Raw genomic sequence first — 23259 nt, 5'->3', positions numbered from 1 at the left:
TTTAAATTCCTAACTTAAACACTGCAATAGCACGAATATGGACCAGTAAAAAAATCAAATCATATTTGATGTCTGTGCTGTAGACCAGGCAAGTTTTCAGGAAGGAAGCATTTTAATTAAATCCCCCCAAACTATATTAATAGCAGAATATTTGTTTTCTCTGCAGTCTCTAAAAGGTAAGCCACAATGTAAAAGTCCAGAAAAAATAAACGTCAATTAATGGCTCAGGCTTTTACAAACAAGAGCTTCTTACTTTAAATGTGCAGGGGAAAAAAATTAAATAAACTCAGCAAGTCAAATTCAAGCAAAGCGAATGCAACAAACAGGTTTTCTTGAGATCAGGTGTGAGCGGTTAGTTTACACATTTCTGTATATAATTTGGTTCCATTTGTCTTGTAAAGTACCTTGAGTAACAATACCATGCTGTCACAAATATTATAAAATTAGGGGGTTGTGCTTCACTGCTTTTGAAACAGAAGAGCAACAATTATCCAGACACTGACTTATCAGAAGTGCAGATTTAGTACTTTTCAAAGAAACATGCCTATTGTGCAGACTGTTGTACAGTTTTCCTGCAGATCCTAAACAGCGTTGTAGTTTTCAAGGCGTGGCTGTCTTTCCTGACCAGAAATACAACCAGAACAGCCAAATGCATATTTCTTGTCAGTAACTGGAAAAATGCCTTCTTTCAGCCATCTGAGTACCAGTGCACAACAATGGGTGGGGGAGGGGCAGTGCTGCGTTACCTTGTGCTACATAAAGCTGTAAAATAAACTCCAGGACGTTCTCTAATAACTCACCAACAGGACTAAATTGTAGGACTGGTATGAGGAAAAGTCTTGATTCTGGGACCCAGCCCATGCCCGATTGGACCACGTACAAAAAAAAATAAAAAATATGTTTACTTGTCTGGGTCACGATAAAAAGATGACAGAAGCAAATGAAGAACATAGCTGATTTTAAGTACAGTTGTATTTTAACTATTAAAACCATGCTAACACAGCAGAGCAGTTTAATGTACAAAAACCTGACATAAAATTAAATTCTATTAAATCAAAACATTGATCTTCTCAGAAAACATTTTTCAAACTACAAGTTTTATTCCCATTCTGGAGTATAAAACCAGAGTGTACAGTAAGCTCTGATCGCAGTCCAATAAAAGCTTTTATCACTCTTTGTTCTTCTGCTTCAGCTTCTTCTCCTGCTCTTTCCGTTTCTGTCTGCCAAGCTGTCTGAAGTACAATCTCTTTGGGTTAAGGCCGTAGGCCTTTAGTCTCTGCCTGCTAAACTCCCGGCCGCCTATTTTCACTCTCTTGTTTCCTGATTGGAGACGTCCACCTGACTTCCTGGGCTTCTTCTTGGACCACGCTGGCCTTTCAGTCCTGTTCTCCCTCTCTCTTGGTTCATCTGCTGCCTCCTCAGATATATCCTGGGTCTGTTCTTCTAACTTCTTCTTTTTCTTGGGTACCAGGATCTCCTCCCCTTCTTCTGTGCTGTCCACAGCCTCGTTAAGAGCTGGAATCGTCTCTTCTGCTCCTTTGCTCTGCTTCTCTGCATTTCTCAGACAATCTCGCCGTTTCTTCCCCAGCTTGCCCTTAGCCTCTGGTGTTTCATTATCCTCCCTGCAGATCAGGATCAGATAAATAGTCACTTTCTAACAACACCAGTGATTGAGTCCAGCTGCTTAGAGTTCTACTCACTCAGAATAAACAGAGCTCAGGACTTCTTTCTTCTTCCTCACATTCTGTGCCTTCAATTTATAGTTCTTCAGATCACCCAGCTCCTCTTTCTCAGACCTTAAAAAGCAAGGACAGCTGTTACTGCACAACCTGAATAATACAAACATCTCAACCACTTCACAGTCAGTACCTGAACATGCACGTTTTCCTCAGCGAGCACCAGCGGTTCAGCTCCTGGTCGTTGGCATTCAAGACCTGAGGGAAAAAAAAAAAAAAAAAAAGGTATTTTTTGACTCTTTCCACACAACTGGTGCGGATAAGAATGTTCATCTGCTTTAAGTAGTTCAGATTTGTAGCAGCTTCATTTCATTACATTATGGTCTGCTCAGAGAGAAGATTGAAGTGAGATCATTCCCTGGTCAGAGCTCTCCCCAGAGGGAGGCAATACCAGGTCAGTCTACTCAGATCTCATCACTGCAGTCAGGAATCTGAATTACATCTCTGAAAGCTGCTGATCTACAGCTCAGTTATTTTGAGCTTTTAATGATTCATTTAAACCATGTTTCTGAGGTAGAATCAATACTCAGCTTCATACCATTTTCAAAGATAGAACATGTTGCAGGAGTTTAAATTTAACGCAAATTTTCTCTACCCAATGCAGGCTAGAATATATACATACACCCCTACTAATATCTGGACTAATGTCCCATCTGACTCAACCTCAGAAGGAAGAAAACCGTTTAAAGGTGGCAACGTCATGAGGGTCTCTTTTAATGGCTGTGGTACTAGATTATTGCGCTGCATGAGTAGAATAAATAAGATGGAGGACTATCTGCTGGTTCTTTACATTCCCAGCATGTCAACAATTAAGACAGTTGGGTGATTTCAACACACTGATCCCAAACCAAATTAACCAAATGTTAGTGGAGGTATGCTTTAGATGCTCCTCTGGTTCAACACCTATGAAATGCAGAACTTGAGGACAGTTCATTAGTAGATCATTATCAGGCGATGCTGTAACAACCTTTAAAGAATCTGTTCCACTTTTAATTTCCTCATTATCACAGAAAATCACAGTGGAAGGTAATAATTTTGTTTCTTCCCCTTCCTTCACAAATTGATTCTCTTGTTCATAGTGTTACTTCATCATTGCGTGGTGCATTAGACAATGCAGCCCCCTTGAAAAAGAAGGTAATTATTCATTGGAGGCAGACTCCATAGTTTAATTCAGAGCTGCGTACTTTAAAGCACAATGTTAGAAAATTGGAGAGAAAATGGCACTCTACACACCTAGAGGATTCCTACTTAATCTGGAAAAATAGCCTACTGTTGTATAAAAAGACACTTCGCCAAGCTAGAACAGCTTATTTCTCATCATTAATAGAAGAGAACAAGAATAATCCTAGGTTTCTCTTTAGTACAGTTGCTAAACTTACACAGAGTCATAGCTCTGTTGATCCATCCATTCCCTTAGCTCTCAGCAGTCATGACTTTATGGGATTCTTCTTAAATAAAATTGATTATATTAAAAAGAAAATCTTTGACATACTCCCGAAGATGATTACTTCATCCTCAGCAAGTGAAACAACATTGAAGTAACTCTAGAACCTGATCTGTGTTTGGACTGCTTTGATTCTGTGGAGCTTCCTGAGTTATCAGAAATATTAGCTTCATCTAAACCTTCAACTTGTATGTTAGACCCAATCCCAACCAAATTATTTAAGGAAGTGTTCCCTCTGATTACCAGCCCCATTTTAGATATGATTAATCTATCTTTAGTAAATGGATATGTACCATAAGCTTTTAAGTTAGCTGTAATTAAACCTTTACTTAAGAAACCTTCGCTTGATCGAGATGATTTAATAAATTACAGACCTATATCCAATCTTCCATTCTTATCTAAAATTCTTGAGAAAATAGTTGCTAATCAAATGTGTGAGCATTTATACAGCAATGACCTGTTTGAAGAGTTTCAGTCAGGCTTCAGAGCTCATCATAGCACTGAAACAGCTCTGCTGAAAGTCACTAATGATATTCTTATGGCCTCAGATAAAGGACTTGTGTCTGTACTGGTTCTGTTAGATCTCAGTGCTGCATTTGATACAGTCGATCATAATATTCTCTTAAAAAGGCTGGAATATGCTGTAGGGATCAGGGGAACAGCGCTAGGCTAGTTTAAATCTTATCTGTCTGACAGATTCCAGTTTGTTCATGTAAATGATAAATCATCTTTAAACTCCAGGGTTAATTGTGGAGTACCACAGGGTTCAGTACTTGGGCCAATTCTCTTTACTATATATATGCTTCCAATAGGTCAAATTATTAGGCAGCATAGGATAAATGTTCACTGTTACGCTGATGATACTCAGCTTTACTTATCCATAAATCCTGATGAGCCCAACAAGTTAGATAGACTACAAGCATGTTTTGAAGATATAAAAACTTGGATGACTTTAAATCTTTTGCTTCTAAATTCAGACAAGACAGAAGTTGTCGTCTTTGGAACGGAGTCTTTAAAAAAGAAACTGCTTAGTCAATCACTTAACCTGGATGGTATTAAATTGACCTCCGGTAATAAAGTAAAAAACCTTGGTGTTATTTTTGACAAGGATATGTCATTTAAATCCCATATTAAACAGGTTTCTAGGATTTCCTTCTTTATCCTCTGGAACATTGCCAAAATTAGAAATATCCTATCCAGGAGTGACATCAGAGATCTGATTGTTCCATATGTTTCTAACAGAGCACTTTGTTCTCAGACTGCAGGTTTACTGGTTGTTCCTAGAGTCTCTAGAATTAGAATGGGAGGCAGATCCTTTAGTTATCAGGCTCCTCTCCTGTGGAACCAGCTCCCAGTTTTAGTCCGTGAGGCAGATACCCTGTCTACTTTTAAGGCTAGACTTAAAACTTTCCTTTTTGATAAAGCTTATAGTTAGACTGGCTTAGGTTATCCTGAGCTATCTTCCTTATTTTTTACCTCTGTGTTCTTCCCTCCCTGTTGGATGGAGTAAGGGGGAGTCAGGTTTAGCCTAAACCGGCTCAGTTATGGTTGAGGTGCAAACACACCCTCCATTTCTGCTACCTGTATGACCCCTTCTCTTTTCCAATGGTTATAATCAGTCTGACAGAGAGAGATATCCCAATCATTGTGGTTTTTAGTATAACAATGACCATCAGTGGGACCCTTTGTGAGGTGCCTTGAGACGACATTGTTGTAAATAAGTGCCGTTTAATTAAATAATCTGAACTGAAACTATCTGTGTAGTTATGCTGCTATAGGCTTAGGCTGCTGGAGGACATAACGACCACTTTCACCCTCTTCGCTACATTCTCACACTACTCTCCAATTTTGCATTATTTGCTGTTATTTCAGCTTTTATCTTTGTTCTCTCTCTTTTCTCTTCCTAGAAGCAACACCTGGACTGACTTTGTGTCTGCCTGTGACACCTTTCTGGAGAGGGGAATCGTCCGAGCTTCTGCTGGCAACAACTTAATGCTCACTCTCTACAGATGATCCACATAGCCCTGTCTTTTAGTGTTTAACCCTTTCTCTCTCCTAGACATGGAAATTGACTGAGCTTTTACTGTAACTAACTATATGTGCTCTCTTTCAGACTCTAACCTTGAAAACTGGCTCAGAGTTTATCTGTTCTTTCTTTCTAGATGAAACAACTAAAGGAGCTACATCCATTAACATTTACTTTTCCTTCCCATAGAAAGTACTCCTGGATCAGTGCTTCTTTGTTCTCTTTGTGTCTCTGCTCTGTTCTCTCAAACCCCCAGTCGGTCGTGTCAGATGGCCGCTCACACTGAGCCTGGTTCTGGTTCTACTGGAGGTTTCTTGCTGTTAAAAGGGAGTTTTTCCTCTCCACTGTTGCTACATGCATGCTCAGTATGAGGGATTGCTTCAAAGTCAACGCCAGTGACTGTCCACTGTCTCTACAAGCTCATCTGGGAGGAGTGAATGCTGCAAGTCACTGACTCGATGCAATCTGCTGGGTTTCCTTAGACAGAAAAACTTTTTATCCAATTTGAATAAATAACTGAATCTGACTGCACAGTTCAGTGGTTAGGATTAATTGGAATGCATGTACCTGACTGTTGTGAAGTGCCTTGAGACATATGTTGTGAATTGGCGCTATATAAATAAAATGAATTGAATTAATTCAGCTGTGCTGGAGCAGGTCATAGAACCTCATGAAAGCTGGAGTTGGCCTGCGTTGTTTATGAGCTTGGATTAGAGGATATCCACACTAAACTCTGAATAGTAACCCAATGGTTTTAGTCAAATTATTGTCTCTCTTAGCTTTTTTTGTGCAGAGAAATGCAGCTGCAGCCCCAGCTCACTTTCAGGACTGCAGGGACCGTGTTTTGCTGACAGCTTCCTGCGCTCCATTTCTCACCTCGCCCGTGGTCAGGCCAAAGTCGTTGGGCACAACCTGTCGGTAGCGAAACCTGCATGGAAGGTCGTCAATGACGTCCTCGTAGTCCAGCTTGTAGTACTCATCCAAGTACTGCTCAAAGGTTTTTTCCTCTGAAACAACAAGAACAGCCCTCAGTCAGGCACTGTAGCTGCATGAGGACCAGCTGGGTCCAGGATGGTTCCTGATACTTACGAGGATCAAACACCGGCTTGGTTTTGGTGATAACCTCAGCAAAGTGAGACTTCTTTTTCTTTTTGCCCATCTGTGGCATATCCTCCTTCTTCAGCTTCTTCTTCTCAGTTTTCTTCTTCTTCTTGGAGGCGTTGTGCAGGCTCGGGTTGTAGTCTGCATCCATCTATAGCAACAACATGATGTCTAAAGTTGATTGAATTGTTTCATTAAACAGCTTAAAAAAAGAAACTCTACTTTGGACAAAAGAGTTGGCTCACAATGAAATTTTCATCCTCACAGTGAGGTCCAGAGACACGGTACTCCTCTTCATCATATTCCTCCTCCTGTTCCTCTCCTGTCCAGGTGTCCCAGTTCCAGTGTTCTAAAAACACACAATAACTTTTCAAAAACGTGACGAAGCAGCCGATTCGCTACATTCGAAATAAATGAAAGGCAGCAGCTCACCCTCCAGCTCATCACCGTCAAACTGAGGCTTTTCCTCTTCCTCTTCACCGTAGTACTCATCTCCAAAGAACTTCTGCAAACAAAATGTTTCAGATGAACTGAAAAGCATCAAGTTTCTTATTGTTTAAATAAAAATAAAACACAGCAGTTCAGAAAGCCTGAATGAACCAGCCATGTATTGACATGTCATAGAAAGGTTTCCCCAACTTCATTTGAAACACCTCACTCATACTGAAAATATCTAACTCTGAGTCTTCTTCCTTCTGTGACATCTTCCACACCAAAAAGTGTTTCCGTTAGAGCATCCTGTTAGCACTTCGGTGTCGTGTGTTCAGTGGCCTGAATCATCAGGCCAGGATCCTGGTGCATCTCTCACAATCTCTTGCTAAAGCCGTTTCATTTGGATTCTACACAAAAGCAGCACAACAGAGTGAATGTGAGAGGGTGATCTCCAGGTTGCCGACAAACCTTTGAGGAAGTTTCTGAACTGTTTGGAGACGACGGATTTAGATTTCATTTCTTTGAAATCACACCCCCACATAAACCCTAATCAAGAATAATTGATTATTTTTCACCCGGTTAACAGGTTTACTTGCCAAGTCAAGTCAGAACTAGTTAAGTTAGACTCAAACATTTCACTTAATACCGTATCTTGACTGCAGAATTTGAAATAATGAGAATGTTTCCAGTCTGACATGTATGTCAGTGCAACACATCAACTCCTGAGAATATTCATGGATTGTTGTTCATCACGCCAGAGCATATTTTAAAGTATGGTAGGAAGGGAAAACCATGGGGAACACAGGAACTGTTGTATGTTGACATATGAAGCCCAATTGAATAGATTAAGTATGAAAGCAGGAAGAAATTCCCCCAAACTATAACAGACGAGCCATCCCTGAGGATGCTTAGTTTCATCTCAGAGCAAAGGTCTAGATGTTGACCACAACAGTAAAACTAGAGTGCTTTTATCTACAGGACGAGAGTTTATCTCCTGACCTGCATGAGCTGGTCGTGCTGGTTTGGGTCAAAGTCTCCATCCAGGTCAGCCTGACTGAAAGCTAGCTGCTCGTTCCCCGTCAGCTCCTGGAGCTTCTTCAGCTTCTCCATGATCTCATTCCTCTTCAGGTTCTTCAGCTGCTTCAGCTGCTCCCGCTTCTGCTCTTTCTCCTGAAATCAGTTGTCACAGAAGAGCTTCATGAGCTCAGAAGTGGATAAAATGTTATTTCAGTGAAGCTTTTCCTGCAACACGCACTTTTTGCTTCCTTTCTTTCACTTCCTCCCTCTTGCGTTTCCTCCGGTCATCCTTGGTGCGTACAGATGTGGCGATGTTTCGAGGGTAAGTCTTGATCTGCTGTGCGTCGGGTTCTTCAAAGCGGAAGTTGTAGCTCCTCTCAAAGTCCTCCTGACGCTCCAGGAAACTCTCGCCCTCTTCTTCAGAATCCTCCACATCATCCTGGACCACCTCGTCGTACGTTGGGATCCTAAACAGATCCGGAGAACTTACAGTTAAAGACGTTTGCAGTTATTTCAGTAACATTTAGGAAAACGGGATCTCATCAGCAACACACCGTTCATCATCCTCCTCCTCATCCAGGTAGCCCTTATTTAGCACATAATCTCTGAGGAATTGTTCCTTCATGTCAAGCTCCGGGTCGTTCCAGTAGTCTCGCAAGTATTTCTGTTACAACAGAAATGGATTCTCATTTCCAAATTATCCAAGCAGAAATCACATTCCCTCCACATTCTAGTTTAATTTAGGGACCTCACCATGTCCTTCACCTCCTCCAGACCTTCCAGCTCTGCTTGGCCTTTGAGCCAGTCCAAATAATCTGCCTCTTCCTTATCCTAAAACACAGGAAAATTGTTTTTGGTAGATCACTGCTTAAAGATGAACAACACCGACAGCTGGGAGCGTTTTCTGACCTTCTCTTCTTTCGTTTTGATCCTCCTGGTGAGCAACTTGGACACTCCAGCTTCCTCTGCGCTCTCATCGTCGCTGTCCTCAACAAACTTCCGGAAGCTGCAGGATGTTTGGATTTCTGTGAACGGTGTCCAAGTGTGAACCCGTAACACTTAAAGGATGTGTGATCTTACCTCTCTTTGAGCTGCCTCTGCTCTTGGATGTAGCTTGGCGAGGCTGCCCTCTAACAGGAAGACAACGCTGTTTAATCAAACACCACTTTTGATAAAAAGCATTATAATTCTTTCAGAATTGTTTGCACACCTCTCTTCTTTTGGCTGCTTCCTCATCATTGCTGTCATCATCGTCTTCATATTTGCTGCAGTAAGAAAAATAAATTCAATTGTATTCAGTTTTATTTATATAGAGCCGGTTTACAACACACGTCGTCTCAAGGCACTACAACGTTGATTTAAGCGAATCATACAAATTTCAGGTCAGGTTCATACATTCCAATTAATCCTAGCTATTACACAGTACAGCCAGATTCAGTTTATTATTCAAATAGGTAAAAAAAAAATTTCTATCTAAGGAAACCCAGCAGATTGCATCGAGTCAGTGACTTGTAGCATTCACTCCTCCTGGATGAGCATGTAGAGACAGCGGACAGTTGCTTGCATTGACTTTGCAGCAATCCCTCATACTGAGCATGCAAGTAGCGACAGTGGAGAGGAAAAACTCCCTTTTAACAGGAAGAAACCTCCAGCAGAACCAGGCTCAGTGTGAGCGGCCAGAGAGAACAGAGCAGAGACAGAAAAAGAACACAGAAGCACTGGTCCAGGAGTACTTTCTATGGGAATGAAAGGTGAAACATTAATGGTTGTTGCTTCTTTAGAGGCTCTAGGAGAGAAAAACAGCTAAGCAGATGAACTCTGAGCCAGTTTTCAAGTCTAGAGTATGAAAGAGAGCACATACAGTTAGTCACAGTAGAAGCTCAGCCAGTAGATATGTCTAGGAGAGAGACAGGGTTAAACACAGAAGGACAGGACCAGGTGTAAGACAGTAAACCTTACTGTCTGAAATAAAGCTGTATTTTCTCCTTGTATCCACATGATTCTAGACTTTTATTAAATCAACTGAATATAATAGAATAAATAATTAAGCAGTCAATAATCCTGTAATCCAAACATTTGATTCAGGTGTTGTGGACCTGGGATGTATGAAAATGTTGAAGGACACCAGCCCCTGAGGACTGGACTTGGAGACCCCTGCCTCAACACCACAGTGATTAAGATTCTGGTTCTCCTTGTAAGGTTCATCTATAGACATTATCCTTTAATCACCTTCTGTGCCGGACCCACATGACCCCTTGTTAAAATGTGTAACAAGCCGTAAAATCTATTCATATTTTATTGCAGTACCTCGATCTCACAAGGACAATTTTGATGATGAATAATCGTTTTGAATAAATTAACTGATACCAAAATTATTTCTACCCCTGCTGGCAATACTTTGTACAATCCCCTTTAGCAAACAGGACAGGGCTTTGTCTAGACCTGTAACATTTTACAAGGCTGAAGCATACAGAGAGGGAGCTTAGGCTGTTTGCTAAATCTGTCAAGATCATCCAGAGTCCTAAGATGCTCTCTTTTCCTCAGCTCACCCCCACAGGTTTTCCAGTGGATTTAGGTCCGGTGGCCTTTGAGGACCATGGAATGTGGTTGATTTTGTGTCTGATGAACCATTACTTTGGTGATTTGGGAAAATTGTTCAACAGATCAGGTTTTTGTAAAATCTTCAGTTCATGATGCTATACCTCCAACAAGGTTCCCTGGGCTGTTGGAAGAGAAACAGGCCCAACAGCATCACTGATCTTCTGCTGTACTCAACACCGGGTATGAGGAGTATCAGGAGTTGTTAGGAGTATCAATAAATGTGCCACCAATTATTTTGTTATAAACACTTATTACTAAACATGGGAACTTTCTCCACTGAATAAATGAACACCACACTTCCATAACATGATTTTCAGAGCAAAATAAACATATTTTCCTTCCTATAGGTCCTAGTTGTACCTTTTAAGCACAGACCCTGACATCTACATGTGATCCACTCACCCTTCCTTTTCCAGAATGACTTTACGCTCATAGTCCTTCAGGTACATGGGTTTCACTTTGGCTTGTTTTGACGTTGAGGGAATGTCATCATTTTGGGATGCATCTAAAAGCAAAAAAGATCAAATCAGCTGACGATGTAAACGATGGCTGAGCCTGATGGAGGTCACTTCTAATCACCTTCTGAATAGAACCTGGCATCTTTCTCATAGATCTTCGGGTCTCTCTTCTTCAACAGGGACAGGGTTCTGTAAAAATCCCTCTCTACAGCAGGGTCCAGCTCCTGAAAGGAACAGGTAAAAGTCAAGCATCTTGTCATGAACACATTAAATGGAGCATTTTAGCTGCAGATGCTAACCACTTCACTGTCGTCAGAGCTGGACTCAGAGGAATGAGAGTCGCTGTCATCGGCTCGGTCTCCGAAACGGTCCTTCACTGTATAAAACAAACAGAAAACACACACATCGCATCATTAATTAGCACATTTCCCGGAGAGAACAACAACTTTATAGCCAACGGCACTTTCTAACCCACGTTGGGTGGTTAGCCTCTTAGCACACTTACGCTTCTGCAGCTCCTCTTTCTGTCGGTACCTGTCGTATTTCTGCGCGAACTGAGTATTAATTTTTAGTTCCGACCTGCCTGGCATGTTTTTAATGACAGTGTGGTGTAGACATTAATTGAGACAAGCAACAACAGCTGCGAAAACAAGCACGTTACAAGTTAAACCACGCTGTTTCCGTTTTGAAGCACAAATTCATAAATAGTATTCAGCAGAGGGCGCTATAACATTGGTTCATGTTTCTTTAGAGGAAGAGCGTCGGCCATTTTGGGAGTGGCAACTTCGTCTCCAACTAATTTTGATAAGTTGTATTTATGGTGAATAATATTCTTATTAATTTCCAATAATAGAGCTCACCAAAGATTATAATAAAACCAACAAAAACGTGTAAAACTGAACATTTTCCAAACCACCTAATTTCATTTAATTACAGCTATAACTAAACTTAGCTAGTTTGTTTTTTACATATTTTCTTCTTGTATTTCAAAATTCTTAATAGTCATTATATTTACACAGAAACTATATGCATGCCCATTCAGTACATTTGAATATTATTAAAAACATCATTTATTGCAGTAACTGAATTCACTAAGTGAAACACATGTAGATGAATTACTCACAATCTTTTCGAGCATTAATTTCTATTAATTATAAAGATTATAAAAAACTATCAACAACATATGAAAATTATCCAAATGTCATACTTAAATATGGCAACTTAAATAATTGGGGCATATAATATCTTTTGGATGGAAATATTTTCTTAAATCAATTGTCAGTTGCCACAAGCACTATTCAGGAATAAGACTGTGAGCATGTTTCTGATCAACATGGTAGGCAATATTTATCAGGAAATAGGATGATGTATGGTTGTATTCATTTGGAAAACTTGTTTTAGTCCTTCCTAAGACTAATAGAAGCGTACCTTTAATTATGACTATGGCTTCAACATAACACTGTTAAAAGTAATAGTTTAATAGGTCTGGTAAAATTCTGGAGATTTATCAGAAAAATAATCGGTGAAAGAACTAAATATTGCTCTACGAGAAGCCATTCACCCTGGCAAAGCAGGGGTAGTTTAGTCTTAATAAAGTGCTAAACAACCCAAAAGGCAGGAATTTATCATTTTATCAGTGTAAATGACAAATGGGTTTTCTTTTGTCATATGTTTTGTACTTATAAATGTTTTTAGTACTTTTAAAGTGGTAAGCATTCAAATGTTACAAATTTCCCACAAATCTATTTTAAGTGCACTTTCAAAGTCAACACAAAAGGAAAAATGTTAGAGGAATGTGCACAGTGGGTCGTCTTGTACAGTTGGGAAACCTTTCACTACCAGTGTTAGTAGAACATTTGGTCAGCAGAGGTTGGATTATTACCGTGGGTGGTCTCTCTCCAACAAAACAAAATGTGTCCAAAGGTCAGTGAATCTCCAGGAACTGGTCAACCCAGCTGAGTGCTGTTGTTTACCACGGGGATCAGGTGAGCAGGGATGTCACTTTCTCTCCAGTGAGGAGATGACACGTGCTAAGAGACCCAGAATGCAAAACATACAGGTGAAAAACTATTCATACCCCTTGAACTGTTTCACATTTTCTCTCGTTACAGCCTCAAACTTTTATGTGTTTTATTAGAATTTTATGTAGTAGACGGACACAAAGTAGTGCATAGTTAAGACGTGTAAATTGAAATGGTTTTCAAAACAATTTCCCAAATAAAGATCTGAAAAGTGTGGTGTACATTTGTATTGACCCCCTTTACTGAAATACCCTTAAACAAATCCAGTACAACCAGTTGCCTTCAGATGTGAACACAGCATAATGCTGTGGGGGTGGTTTCCTTCAGCAGAATCAACTTAGTGGAGTCTTTTTTTTCCACTTCACAATTATGCTCAAAGTCGTTTTGGTCTATCATATAAGATCCCAATAAAATATTGTGAAGTTTGTGGTTGCAACATGACAAAGGTCCCTAAAATTAAAATACACAGCACCAAAGAAACACTTGATTAGGTGTTCTAATACAGGGATGTTCTGTTCACAAAACCAAAAAATGTCACAAAATGTAACTACAAAGTTATTGTTGTATTTAAAATGTTTGGATTTCGAGCATTCTGATTAAATATTTTGTTCTCCGAGAACAACCTTCTATCAGATTGAAATCAGCAGTGGTTCATGCTGATACATGGCATCCTAAACTGACCATATTAGCTCATATTTTCCTCCAAGATAGGCCTCAAAGTCTGCCGTTTTATTCTCTGTGTGTTTGAGATGTGTCTTTTTACTCCTTTTATCAGTTCAATACTTTCTCTCTCCCTCAGCCTTGAACTTTGTTCTTGACATTTGTGCCATCTAAGTGGGTTTGACTCACAGAAATGCCAGTTTTAGTCACTTTACCAATAAAGCAGCCACAAAAGCATTTTTCTTTTGGTCTGGTGTGCTTGGATTTTATGTGATCAGCCGAAGGTAAAGTCACTGTTGAATTTCTCAACAACACAAATGAACGGGAACCATTTGTGCTTTAAGTACAAATGAACATTTACAAAAAGTTAAGATCCAAACGCAGATCCGCTCAGACTGTGCTCCTCTCTTACTTTAAATAACTTGTAAAAAACAGAAGGCTCTACCAGTTCATACTGTAAAGTATTAAAATTTGAGTTTTCAGCACTTCGATTTGAAAGCTGGGACAGAAAGTCTGTGTTTGCACAAAATAAAAATCATGATAAAATTACCACAGATTTATTGCTTTGTGTTTTTTTACCTATGTGGTTAAAATAAACTAAACCAAAACAAGGTCTTGTTTTTGCTGTGACCTGAGACTCTTCTAGGAAAGTGTTTTCTCTCTATGGAAGAGCTCCAGTAACCCCCTCCAAAAAAAAATCTCTTTCTCACATTTCAAGTTGTGACTGCATGGCCCGGATAACCGCACAGTGAGGGGTGGGATGAATGGATTTGCTCCATGTGTAAAGGAATGTCGGAGAAAGTGTTTTCTCTCAAACTGGACATTTTGTACACCCACAGTGTTGCACAAGTAATAATAACCCATGAACTTCCTCCCGTTTTGTCACGTTACAGCCACAAACGTCAGTGTAATTTGTTTTGATTTTATGTGAAAGACCAACACAAAGTAGTAGTATTTGTGAAGTGGAAGGAAATGGATACATGGTTTTTAATATTTACAAAACATACACCACATTACTGTGAAAACACAAAATAGAATCCAGTGTAACAAAGTCTCCTCAGAAGTCACCTAGTGACCAGTGACCTAGGAGAATGGCACATCAGCAACATTACTAAGACATAACAATCCTCCTAAACTGATGAAGAGAGCTGGGCAAAGCGAGAATTAATCAGAGAAGCAGCAGAGGGTCAAAATATCTCTGGAGGAGAAGCAGAGAGAGAGAATCTGCTCACAAGACAGCTCTGCCTTTATGGAAGACTAGCAAAGCAAGATGTCATTGTGGAAAAAATACCTTGAAGTCCCAGTTGCAGTTTGCCACAAGCCATGTGGTGGACAACATGTGGATGAAGGTGCCCTGGCCAGATGAAACCAAAATGTAACCTTTAGGCCCGCATGTAAAACATCTTAAAGCCAGAAGTCATAAAGGAGCTTTGAGAGCAGAATTGGGTTTACTAAATACTGAAGTCAAAATAAAAAGCTTTCCAGAAACAGACCCCAGACAAAGCTGATTCTTTAATAAATAGAATTGTTTCTTTATTTACAGAACATCTTTAAACGCTAAAACATCAGCAACATACATGAAGACGTATGTAGAGGACAAAAATGTACAGTTCTGAACATATTTACAAACTATGGTTATTCATTGAACAGAAAACGACTTCAGTTAGGTCTATGCTTCTCTGTCTGAAACCACAATAAAGCCATGTCACTGCAGCAGAACCAATGGGCAGGTGTACTCCAGCTGATGAGCAGCTTTATAACAGAAACTCTGAGTTCTATAGCACCAACATGAACACAATGAGACATTAAAAGGCACAGATTTGCTGCAATACAAAATTATAAACTGATATCTTCATTTTCTTGACCACATAAATGCACATGGCATTCCTTCATCAGGAATGCTGGTATAAGACAAAGCAGCCCTGAGGGAGCACATAAATATACACGTGACGGCATTAGCCTCAGTACCGTTGGTCCCACATGGCTGCATCGAAGCCCTCCCACCTTTGCGGAATGTTAAATGTTAAAGGTGGATGTCCACTCCACAGACTTCTGATCACAAATCAGCAGTGGAGGTTTCCTACTGGAGACATAAGGGGATGATGGAGAGAACCACACAAAACTGCACAAAGCATGCAGCACTTGGATTTGAAGTTTCTTCTAAATGTGTGAAGTGTAACCAGGACTTAAAGAACTTATAGAAGTGGCCTGAGTGAGGACAATGCTTTTGCACAGGAACTGAAAGAGTTGCTGCTGTACAACATAAAATAAGGCACTTGTCGTGAGGGGGACATACTAAGGTCTCAGTGGTTGACTTGGTGCATGCATAACTTACTGTTTGATGGAAGTAACAGGAAAGGTTCAACAGGCTGTGTGGTATCTATAATGTTACTGCATGCAGCACCAAACAATGAGCTGATAGTTGCAGTTAGAGGTCAAATAAAACCCTGCCGGTAGAGTTCTGTAATGTAATAAATCTCCATTAAAAGCTTCTTTATTCCTATTGGACAAATATGAATATGTTTCTCACTAACTGTATCCTCACCACTAGCTTAAACAAAACATTAGGAAGTCGCATTGAACATTACAAGAATCCAGAGAAAGATAAAAATACTCTGGGCATAAAAAAAACCCTTTACCCCAGATTAACCACCAGGATCACAGTTCAAATGTATTGGGAAAAAAATCACCTATCATCTGGCTTGTTTTTGGTGACAAACCTTAGATGTCAACAGAACATATAATAAAATGCAATGTATACTCTGGTGTTCTTTTCACAGTAAAGCCCTTGTTCTTTAGTGAGGTTATAGTGGTTTAAGGCTGTCAGACGCAAGCTTTGCATGTGCACTGCGTGAGGTAATAAAACCAAAAGAATGCTGAAGGCCTCTTAATGCCGGCGATCAATGATGCATTTTTTCCCATGTTGTCCTTTTTTTTTTTCAGTTTTCAGTGAAGGTTGGATTGTCTCCCTCTTCGTCCAAGCTCACAATTTGTCTCTGATGAAATTAAAGAGAGTAAATAGGATGTTAGACATTATTGACCCAGATGGGTGTTGCTCATGTGGCCTTGCAAATAATCACAATCCAATCCTTGGAACCTTTTCACAATTTGCATGTTACAACCATAAACTTCAATGCATTTTAACACGATTTTATGTGATAGACCAACAAAATGTATTGCAGTATGGTGAAGTGGCTGGAAAATGATGATCAACCTGCTTTCAACCTGTTTTACAAATAAAAATAAAAAAGCATGGATTGCATTTACTTTAAACATACTAACTCACAGATTCACACAACAACAATTCATTCAATTCAATTCAAATTCAAAAATACTTTATTAATCCCAAAGGGAAATTAAATAATCTATCCACCCACGCACCCATTACACATAATCCAAAGGGTTGAATGTCATGCAAACAGCGGTTCCTACTCCATTAATGTGCTCTGTCTACTTTTAAGCCAGATGCCATTTTGGTAGGTAAAGTCAATCACACAATTAGGGTACCATCTTGACACATCCTTTTTCTACAGAAAAACTGCTCTGGCACATGTAGGCAACCAGCCTCTCCGTATGGTATGCCTTAAATGTGAAGACAGGACACGTGAAATAAAGAAATGGTTTCGACCAGTCCTATGTCCACCTCAGAATCTATGGCAAGACTTGAAAACTCATGTTAACAGATGTTCTCCATCCAATCTGCCTGAGTTTAAACTATTATGTAAAGAAGAATGGTCAAAACTCTTAAGCTCTATGTGCAAAGCAGGCTGAGACATGCTCCAAAAGTCTTGGTGGATAATCTTCTACTTTGTGTTGGTAAATTGTCACACAAATCCTAAATATAATGCATTGAACAATGTGATGGTAATGTGACAATCTGTGAAAAACTTCAAATATGTTGAATACTTTCTGCACCTTAAAGCACCCTTTCAAACTTACTTTAGGGTAAGTGTAACCATCAAGGCTTTGGGTCCTCCAAATATGCACCTGGTCCTCAGTGGTTTTCTGATAGACAGGGTTGTGAAAGTGAATTGTGTTGGTGTTTTGGAGTCTATAGTATCTCCATAGCAGCACACCCCCAACAGCCACCAGACAAATGATCGCTGTTCGAGAGGAAGAAAACAAAAGTGAAAGATGAGAAAAGACCTCTGACAGTTGTAATTGATAATATTTGATATGTGAGTAAGAGCAAAACGTGGCAAAATATACCCAGAGGTAGGACAAAGTAAAGAGCTTTTGCAGTGTTGGAGGTAGTTTTGGGTAAAGCTGCAACTACTTTTGGTGGAACGTCTGAGGATGGGATTAACACAGTAATGTTATCAATCCATAGAGCAAAGCAATCTATAAAAACAGAAATAAATCTATGCAGAACTGCTACTTTGCCAACTTGCCTGGAGCTGTGACAGTAGCAACTGTGGTGGTCTTCAAGATTGTAGGCTTTTCTGGCTGAGACGAGGATTTCTTTGGTAAAGATGTGCTGGTCCTGTCCGTAGGCCTAGTGGTACGCCTAAGTGGCTTTGTGACTGTGCTGGTGATTATGGCAGGCACTGTTGTAGTAGTGTAGACCTGGGGCTTCTGTGTTATCTTTGGCGTGGTCTCTGATGGTGTTGTAGGCACAACTGGGGGGTGGGTAGTTGAGGTTTCAGACTTTAAAGAAGGTGTAGGAGTTGGAACAGCTGGTAGAGTAGAGAAAACAGAAGAAGAAAGGAGCATTTAATATATTATCTGACAAATATTAAAGAACCTTCTGTGATGATTTACCCACCAGGCACACATGTCCTCCTATCCCCTGCTAGCGTCATACTATCTGGACACACACAGGTATATTTTGGGGGATGTGTGCCTATTTTTGGGGCAGCTAGGCACATGAATTCACAGCTGCCGTTGAACACCTGACACCAGTCCCTTCCTGCAACAGAAAATGGGATGCATCTTTAGTTCAGCTGTTTTACAGATGGAAGGTATGATTATTATTCTCTGAGTTGGGTACCTTGAATGCTTTTAACTAACAGTTGTACTATAAATCCAGTCACAACCAGAGCTAATCAAGCACAAAACAAAGGGGAAACTGGCTTAGCCCTATCAGTGACACCAAAATCAATCTGTCAGCACCAGGGATGTGAAATAGTCTGTTTTTCAACTCTATCCCTTTTCAGCCACTTACAATGCCACCAAAAAGGATTATACTTCTTTGCTTTGTAAATGGTTTTTAAAACGTAACAGTCTTCTTCTAAAACTGGCTTACAAATGGTTTTCTTTAAAATATCAACATAAGTTAACTCAAATTGAAATAGTGAAAACATGTTTTCAGCCATTTTTGTAAATTATACAAACATTTAAAAATAATAAGTATTCACACAAATTGCTAAATATTTCATTGGAGCAAGTTTGGCCAGAATGACAATTGCAAGTCTTCTTGGGCATGTTTCTATGAGCTGTACACCTGTTTTGGGATAATTTCCACCATTCTTCTCTACTGAACTTCTCAAGCTCACTCAATCTTAATGGGCAATGTCTGCAGAATAGCATTTCTAAGCTCTTTCCAAAGCCCTCCTCTGTTATCTTGACTGTGTGCATTCAGTGCTTTCAGAGCATTAGTGAGTTGAAAGATGAATTGTCACCTTAGTCAGATTTCCGAGTACTGTAGAGTAGGTTTTCTGAAATAATCTCCATGTTTGGCTGTTTTCATCTTACTCACTATACAGACTTATTGCTCAGCAGTTTCTGTCGCGGGAAATCTTCCCCACAGCATAATGCTGCCACTTCCATGATTCTCAAAATCTCAGACTCCCATGTCATTCTGGTCACTCCAACATGAAGGCCTTACTGGTGGAGGGCTTTAACAATGATTGACTTTTTGGATCATTCTCCTATCGCCACAAGGAAACACTGGAGCTCCACCTTTAGTGGTAATAGGCTTTTTGGGCACCCTTACTGACCAAGCTACTTCTTCACTGATTACAGTTTGTTCAGGCAGCCAGAGCTAGGGATCCTGATGGTTCCAAACGTCTACTTTTTCAGAATAATGGAGACTATAGTGGCTATCAAGATATTCAATGCTGCCGATATATTTTTCTATTTTTCCCTACATTTCTGTTTGGACACAATCCGATCTTAGGTGTCAGAGGCTTCCTTTGATGTCATTATGTGTTTCTGCTCAGTGGGATCTTATATAGACAATTGTTTTCTATTCCAAATCATGTTCAGTTAAATCAACGTATAAGATGTGGCCTCCAATCAAGTTGCAGAAGCATTTCAAGGATGACTAGTGACATAGTAAAGGGTGTGCATACTTTTAAAATATACTTTGTATATTTGTCCAAAAAGAAAGGTGCTCAAATCAGTTTCAGAATAAGGCTAATAATGCTAATAATGTAAAAAAATGAAAACGTAGGGAGGTGTGAATACTCAGTGACACTGCAAGTCCACCATGTTAATTGAGCTATGAAGAAAAGGATGGGTTTGCATCAGTTTACTCTTTACAATTTAGATTTTACACGTAAATAAATATTTTTCCAAGACATTATGCTGTGCCTCAGCAAATAATTTAATCCTTGATATCACATCTATTCAATATTTTATCGCTTTGAATTGAACAAAATTAGCCAAAACACGATACTTCATCACTGTACACCTGGTGGTGAGTTGGATCCGCTGGAGGAGGAGAAAGCCGGACAGACTCGGCAGGCCCAAGCGCATAGTGAGGGTCTGCTGGGAACGCCTGGCGGAGCCCTCGGCCAGGGATGTATTCAATTCCCACCTCCGGGAGAGCTTCGACCAGATCCCGGGGGATGTTGGAGACATAGAGTCAGAGTGGACCATGTTCTCTGCATCTATTGTCGATGCTGCTGCCCATAGCTGCGGCCGTAAGGTCTGCGGTGCCTGTCGTGGCGGCAATCCCAGAACCCGGTGGTGGACACCGGCAGTAAGGGATGCTGTTAAGCTGAAGAAGGAGTCCTATCGGCTGTGGTTGGCTTGTGGGACTCCTGAGGAGGCTGACGGGTACCGTGAGGCCAAGCGTGCTGCGGCCCGGGCTGTGGCAGAGGCAAAAACTCGGGCCTGGGAAGAGTTCGGTGAGGCCATGGAGAAGGACTACCGGTTAGCCTCGAAGCGATTCTGGCAAACCGTCCGACGTCTCAGGAGGGGGAAGCAGTGCTCTGCCAACACTGTTTATAGTGGGGGCGGGAGACTGCTGACCTCGACTGAGGACATTATCGGGCAGTGGAAGGAGTACTTCGAGGATCTCCTCAATCCTGCCATCACGCATTCCGTGGTGGAAACAGAGGCTGGGGACTCGGGGTTGGACTCTTTCATCACCCAGGCTGAAGTCACCGAGGTGGTTAAAAAGCTCCGCGGTGGCAAGGCTTCGGGGGTGGATGAGATCCGCCCTGAGTACCTCAAGTCTCTGGATGTTGTAGGGCTGTCATGGTTGACACGCCTCTTCAACATTGCGTGGCGGTCGGGGACAGTGCCTCTGGACTGGCAGACTGGGGTGGTGGTCCCCCTTTATAAGAAGGGGGACCGGAGGGTGTGTTCCAACTACAGGGGGATCACACTCCTCAGCCTCCCTGGTAAGGCCTACGCCAGGGTATTGGAGAGGAGAGTCCGACCGATAGTCGAACCTCGGCTTCAGGAGGAACAGTGTGGTTTTCGTCCCAGCCGTGGAACACTGGACCAGCTCTATACCCTCTACAGGGTGCTCGAGGGTTCATGGGAGTTTGCCCAACCGGTTCACATGTGTTTTGTGGACCTGGAGAAGGCATTCGACTGTGTCCCTCGTGATGCCCTGTGGGGGGTGCTCCAGGAGTATGGAATCGGGGGCCCTTTATTAGGGGCCATCCGGTCCCTGTACGAGCGGAGCAGAAGTTTGGTCCGCATTGCCGGCACTAAGTCGGACCTGTTCCCAGTGCATGTTGGACTCCGGCAGGGCTGCCCTTTGTCGCCGGTCCTGTTCATAACTTTTATGGACAGGATTTCTAGACGCAGCCAAGGGCCGGAGGGGGTCTGGTTTGGGGACCAGTGGATTTCGTCTCTTCTTTTTGCGGATGACGTGGTCCTGCTGGCCCCCTCTAGCCAAGACCTACAGCATGCGCTTTGGCGGTTCGCAGCCGAGTGTGAAGCGGCTGGGATGAGGATCAGCTCCTCCAAGTCCGAGGCCATGGTACTCGACCGGAAAAGGGTGGCTTGTCCTCTTCAGGTTGGAGGGGAGTTCCTGCCTCAAGTGGAGGAGTTTAAGTATCTCGGGGTCTTGTTCACGAGTGAGGGAAGAATGGAGCGGGAGATCGACAGACGGATCGGTGCAGCTGCCACAGTAATGGGGGCGCTGTGCCGGTCCATTGTGGTGAAGAGAGAGCTGAGCCGAAAAGCAAAGCTCTCAATTTACTGGTCGGTCTACGTTCCTACCCTCACCTATGGCCATGAACTTTGGGTCATGACCGAAAGAACGAGATCACGGATACAAGCGGCTGAAATGAGCTTCCTCCGTAGGGTGGCCGGGCACTCCCTTAGAGATAGGGTGAGGAGCTCGGCCATCCGGGAGGGGCTCGGAGTAGAGCCGCTGCTCCTCCACATCGAGAGGAGCCAGTTGAGGTGGCTCGGGCATCTATACCGGATGCCTCCTGGACGCCTTCCTCGGGAGGTGTTCCAGGCACGTCCCACCGGGAGGAGGCCCAGGGGACGGCCCAGGACACGCTGGAGGGACTATGTCTCTCGGCTGGCCTGGGAACGCCTTGGGCTCCCCCTGGAGGAACTGGAGGAGGTGTCTGGAGAGAGGGACGTCTGGGCGTCTCTGCTGAGTCTGCTGCCCCCGCGACCCGGTCCTGGATAAGCGGAAGACGACGAACGAACGAACGAACGATACTTCTAGCAACTTTGCAGTCCACTGTATTACCAATGCAGAGTGCAATGCTTTCAGTTTCATGTACAGTGATAGCTATAGCTTATCAGGGATACTGTATAAGTCTCTTACCAGCAGGTTGTTTGAGGTTATGGTAAAGAATGATGTCCTCAGGGGATGAAAGATGTTCTGCCACTGGTGCAATATCACTACCAGTCAGCCTGTTGGCACTGAGGATGGCACTATTACTGACATCTGTCCAGAACACTCTTTCCTAGAACAACCAAAACAAATTGTGAACGTTTGGGAAATTGTGGAAAGAAATGTGCAGAGATATATTTTTGTGATCATGTTTTGGGGGGACTTTAATTGAAAGGAATTTGTATATTGTTAGCTTGTAAATTTCTACCTCAAACACAGCGAGTCCCAATGGGTGAGCCAGCTTGTCCTCGTCGATGATCAGGGTGCGCCGACCACCGCCTTGTACATCAATACTGGAGAGCGTGTGCAGCTTAGAGTCTACCCAGTAGAGGCGCTGGTTCAGCAGATCTGGGTTGCGGTGGGAGATGGATAAGAAGAGAGGGAAAGGGTTATTGGATAAAACCTGAGAGACCATTAACATTATGTACACATGAATAAATAAACAAGCTAAAACCAGATGGGACGTGAGTTTACCGAGTGTGATGCCATTAGGCCACACAATGTTGTCAGTGACCAAAGCAGTGCGGTCTACTCCATTAAGGCCTCCCTTCTCAATCTTTGCAGGATTCCCCCAGTCAGTCCAGTAGATGAAGCTGCAAGGTGAAAACATTAGAAGGGAAATCAACTAAATATGCTGACGGTTGCAGATTGTGCAAACCTAAAAAACAAGAAAACCTACTTGCTGTGCGGGTCCACCACAATGGCACGAGGCTTTGATAAGTCTTG

General features: G+C 41.8%; 2 protein-coding genes and 1 non-coding gene across 5 annotated transcripts in view; all 3 read right to left on the bottom strand.

The window, feature by feature from the left end:
* Positions 1 to 941: 941 nt before the first annotated feature.
* On the bottom strand, positions 942 to 11511 carry LOC124862761 (protein KRI1 homolog). Its single transcript, XM_047356873.1, has 18 exons — positions 11321 to 11511; positions 11115 to 11191; positions 10937 to 11039; positions 10760 to 10862; positions 8967 to 9021; positions 8837 to 8886; positions 8666 to 8762; positions 8510 to 8587; positions 8311 to 8420; positions 7995 to 8223; positions 7739 to 7909; positions 6740 to 6812; positions 6553 to 6656; positions 6296 to 6458; positions 6083 to 6213; positions 1870 to 1934; positions 1701 to 1796; positions 942 to 1622 (listed from the first exon to the last, which is right to left on the bottom strand). Exons 1-18 carry the CDS (start codon positions 11403 to 11405, stop codon positions 1169 to 1171), a joined length of 2244 nt encoding a protein of 747 aa, XP_047212829.1. The 5' UTR covers positions 11406 to 11511; the 3' UTR covers positions 942 to 1168.
* LOC124863616 lies at positions 2061 to 2159 on the bottom strand. Its single transcript, XR_007037172.1, has one exon. It is a non-coding gene; the product is annotated as a Z30 small nucleolar RNA (small nucleolar RNA).
* A 3478-nt stretch (positions 11512 to 14989) lies between the features above and the next one.
* The window catches only part of LOC124862759 (low-density lipoprotein receptor-like), a 19302-nt gene continuing 11032 nt past the window's right edge, over positions 14990 to 23259 (bottom strand). For 2 of the 3 annotated variants that reach the window (XM_047356869.1, XM_047356870.1), the window contains 9 exons: positions 23213 to 23259; positions 23008 to 23126; positions 22742 to 22881; positions 22465 to 22606; positions 18262 to 18405; positions 17888 to 18172; positions 17706 to 17786; positions 17436 to 17599; positions 14990 to 16492 (listed from right to left, as the gene is read on the bottom strand). The exon at positions 23213 to 23259 is cut by the window's right edge and continues 181 nt beyond it. In XM_047356869.1, coding sequence (XP_047212825.1) covers positions 16436 to 16492; positions 17436 to 17599; positions 17706 to 17786; positions 17888 to 18172; positions 18262 to 18405; positions 22465 to 22606; positions 22742 to 22881; positions 23008 to 23126; positions 23213 to 23259 — 1179 coding nt within the window. In that variant the 3' untranslated portion in view covers positions 14990 to 16435. Of the gene's footprint in view, positions 16493 to 17435; positions 17600 to 17705; positions 17787 to 17887; positions 18173 to 18261; positions 18406 to 19117; positions 19172 to 19888; positions 19939 to 22464; positions 22607 to 22741; positions 22882 to 23007; positions 23127 to 23212 lie in introns of those variants that run through there. The other variant, XR_007036997.1, reaches the window with a different exon arrangement.

The sequence above is a fragment of the Girardinichthys multiradiatus genome, chromosome X (genome assembly GCF_021462225.1).
Source record: "Girardinichthys multiradiatus isolate DD_20200921_A chromosome X, DD_fGirMul_XY1, whole genome shotgun sequence".
In the NCBI taxonomy this organism is placed as follows: Eukaryota; Metazoa; Chordata; class Actinopteri; order Cyprinodontiformes; family Goodeidae; genus Girardinichthys; species Girardinichthys multiradiatus.
The sequence above is the reverse complement of the archived record's forward strand: the minus strand, read 5'-3'. Positions and strand labels throughout refer to the sequence as shown.

Bases quoted from the DNA above. Each gene is read 5' to 3' on its own strand.
- LOC124862761 (XM_047356873.1), bottom strand. From the start codon at position 11,405: ATGCCAGGCAGGTCGGAACTAAAAATTAATACTCAGTTCGCGCAGAAA. The intron at 8,887-8,966 runs GTGTGCAAACAA...TCTTCCTGTTAG, and splicing joins AAGCAGCCAAAAGAAGAGAG to AGGGCAGCCTCGCCAAGCTA. The intron at 1,935-6,082 runs GTGAGAAATGGA...TTTTTCCCTCAG, and splicing joins TTGGCCTGACCACGGGCGAG to GTCTTGAATGCCAACGACCA.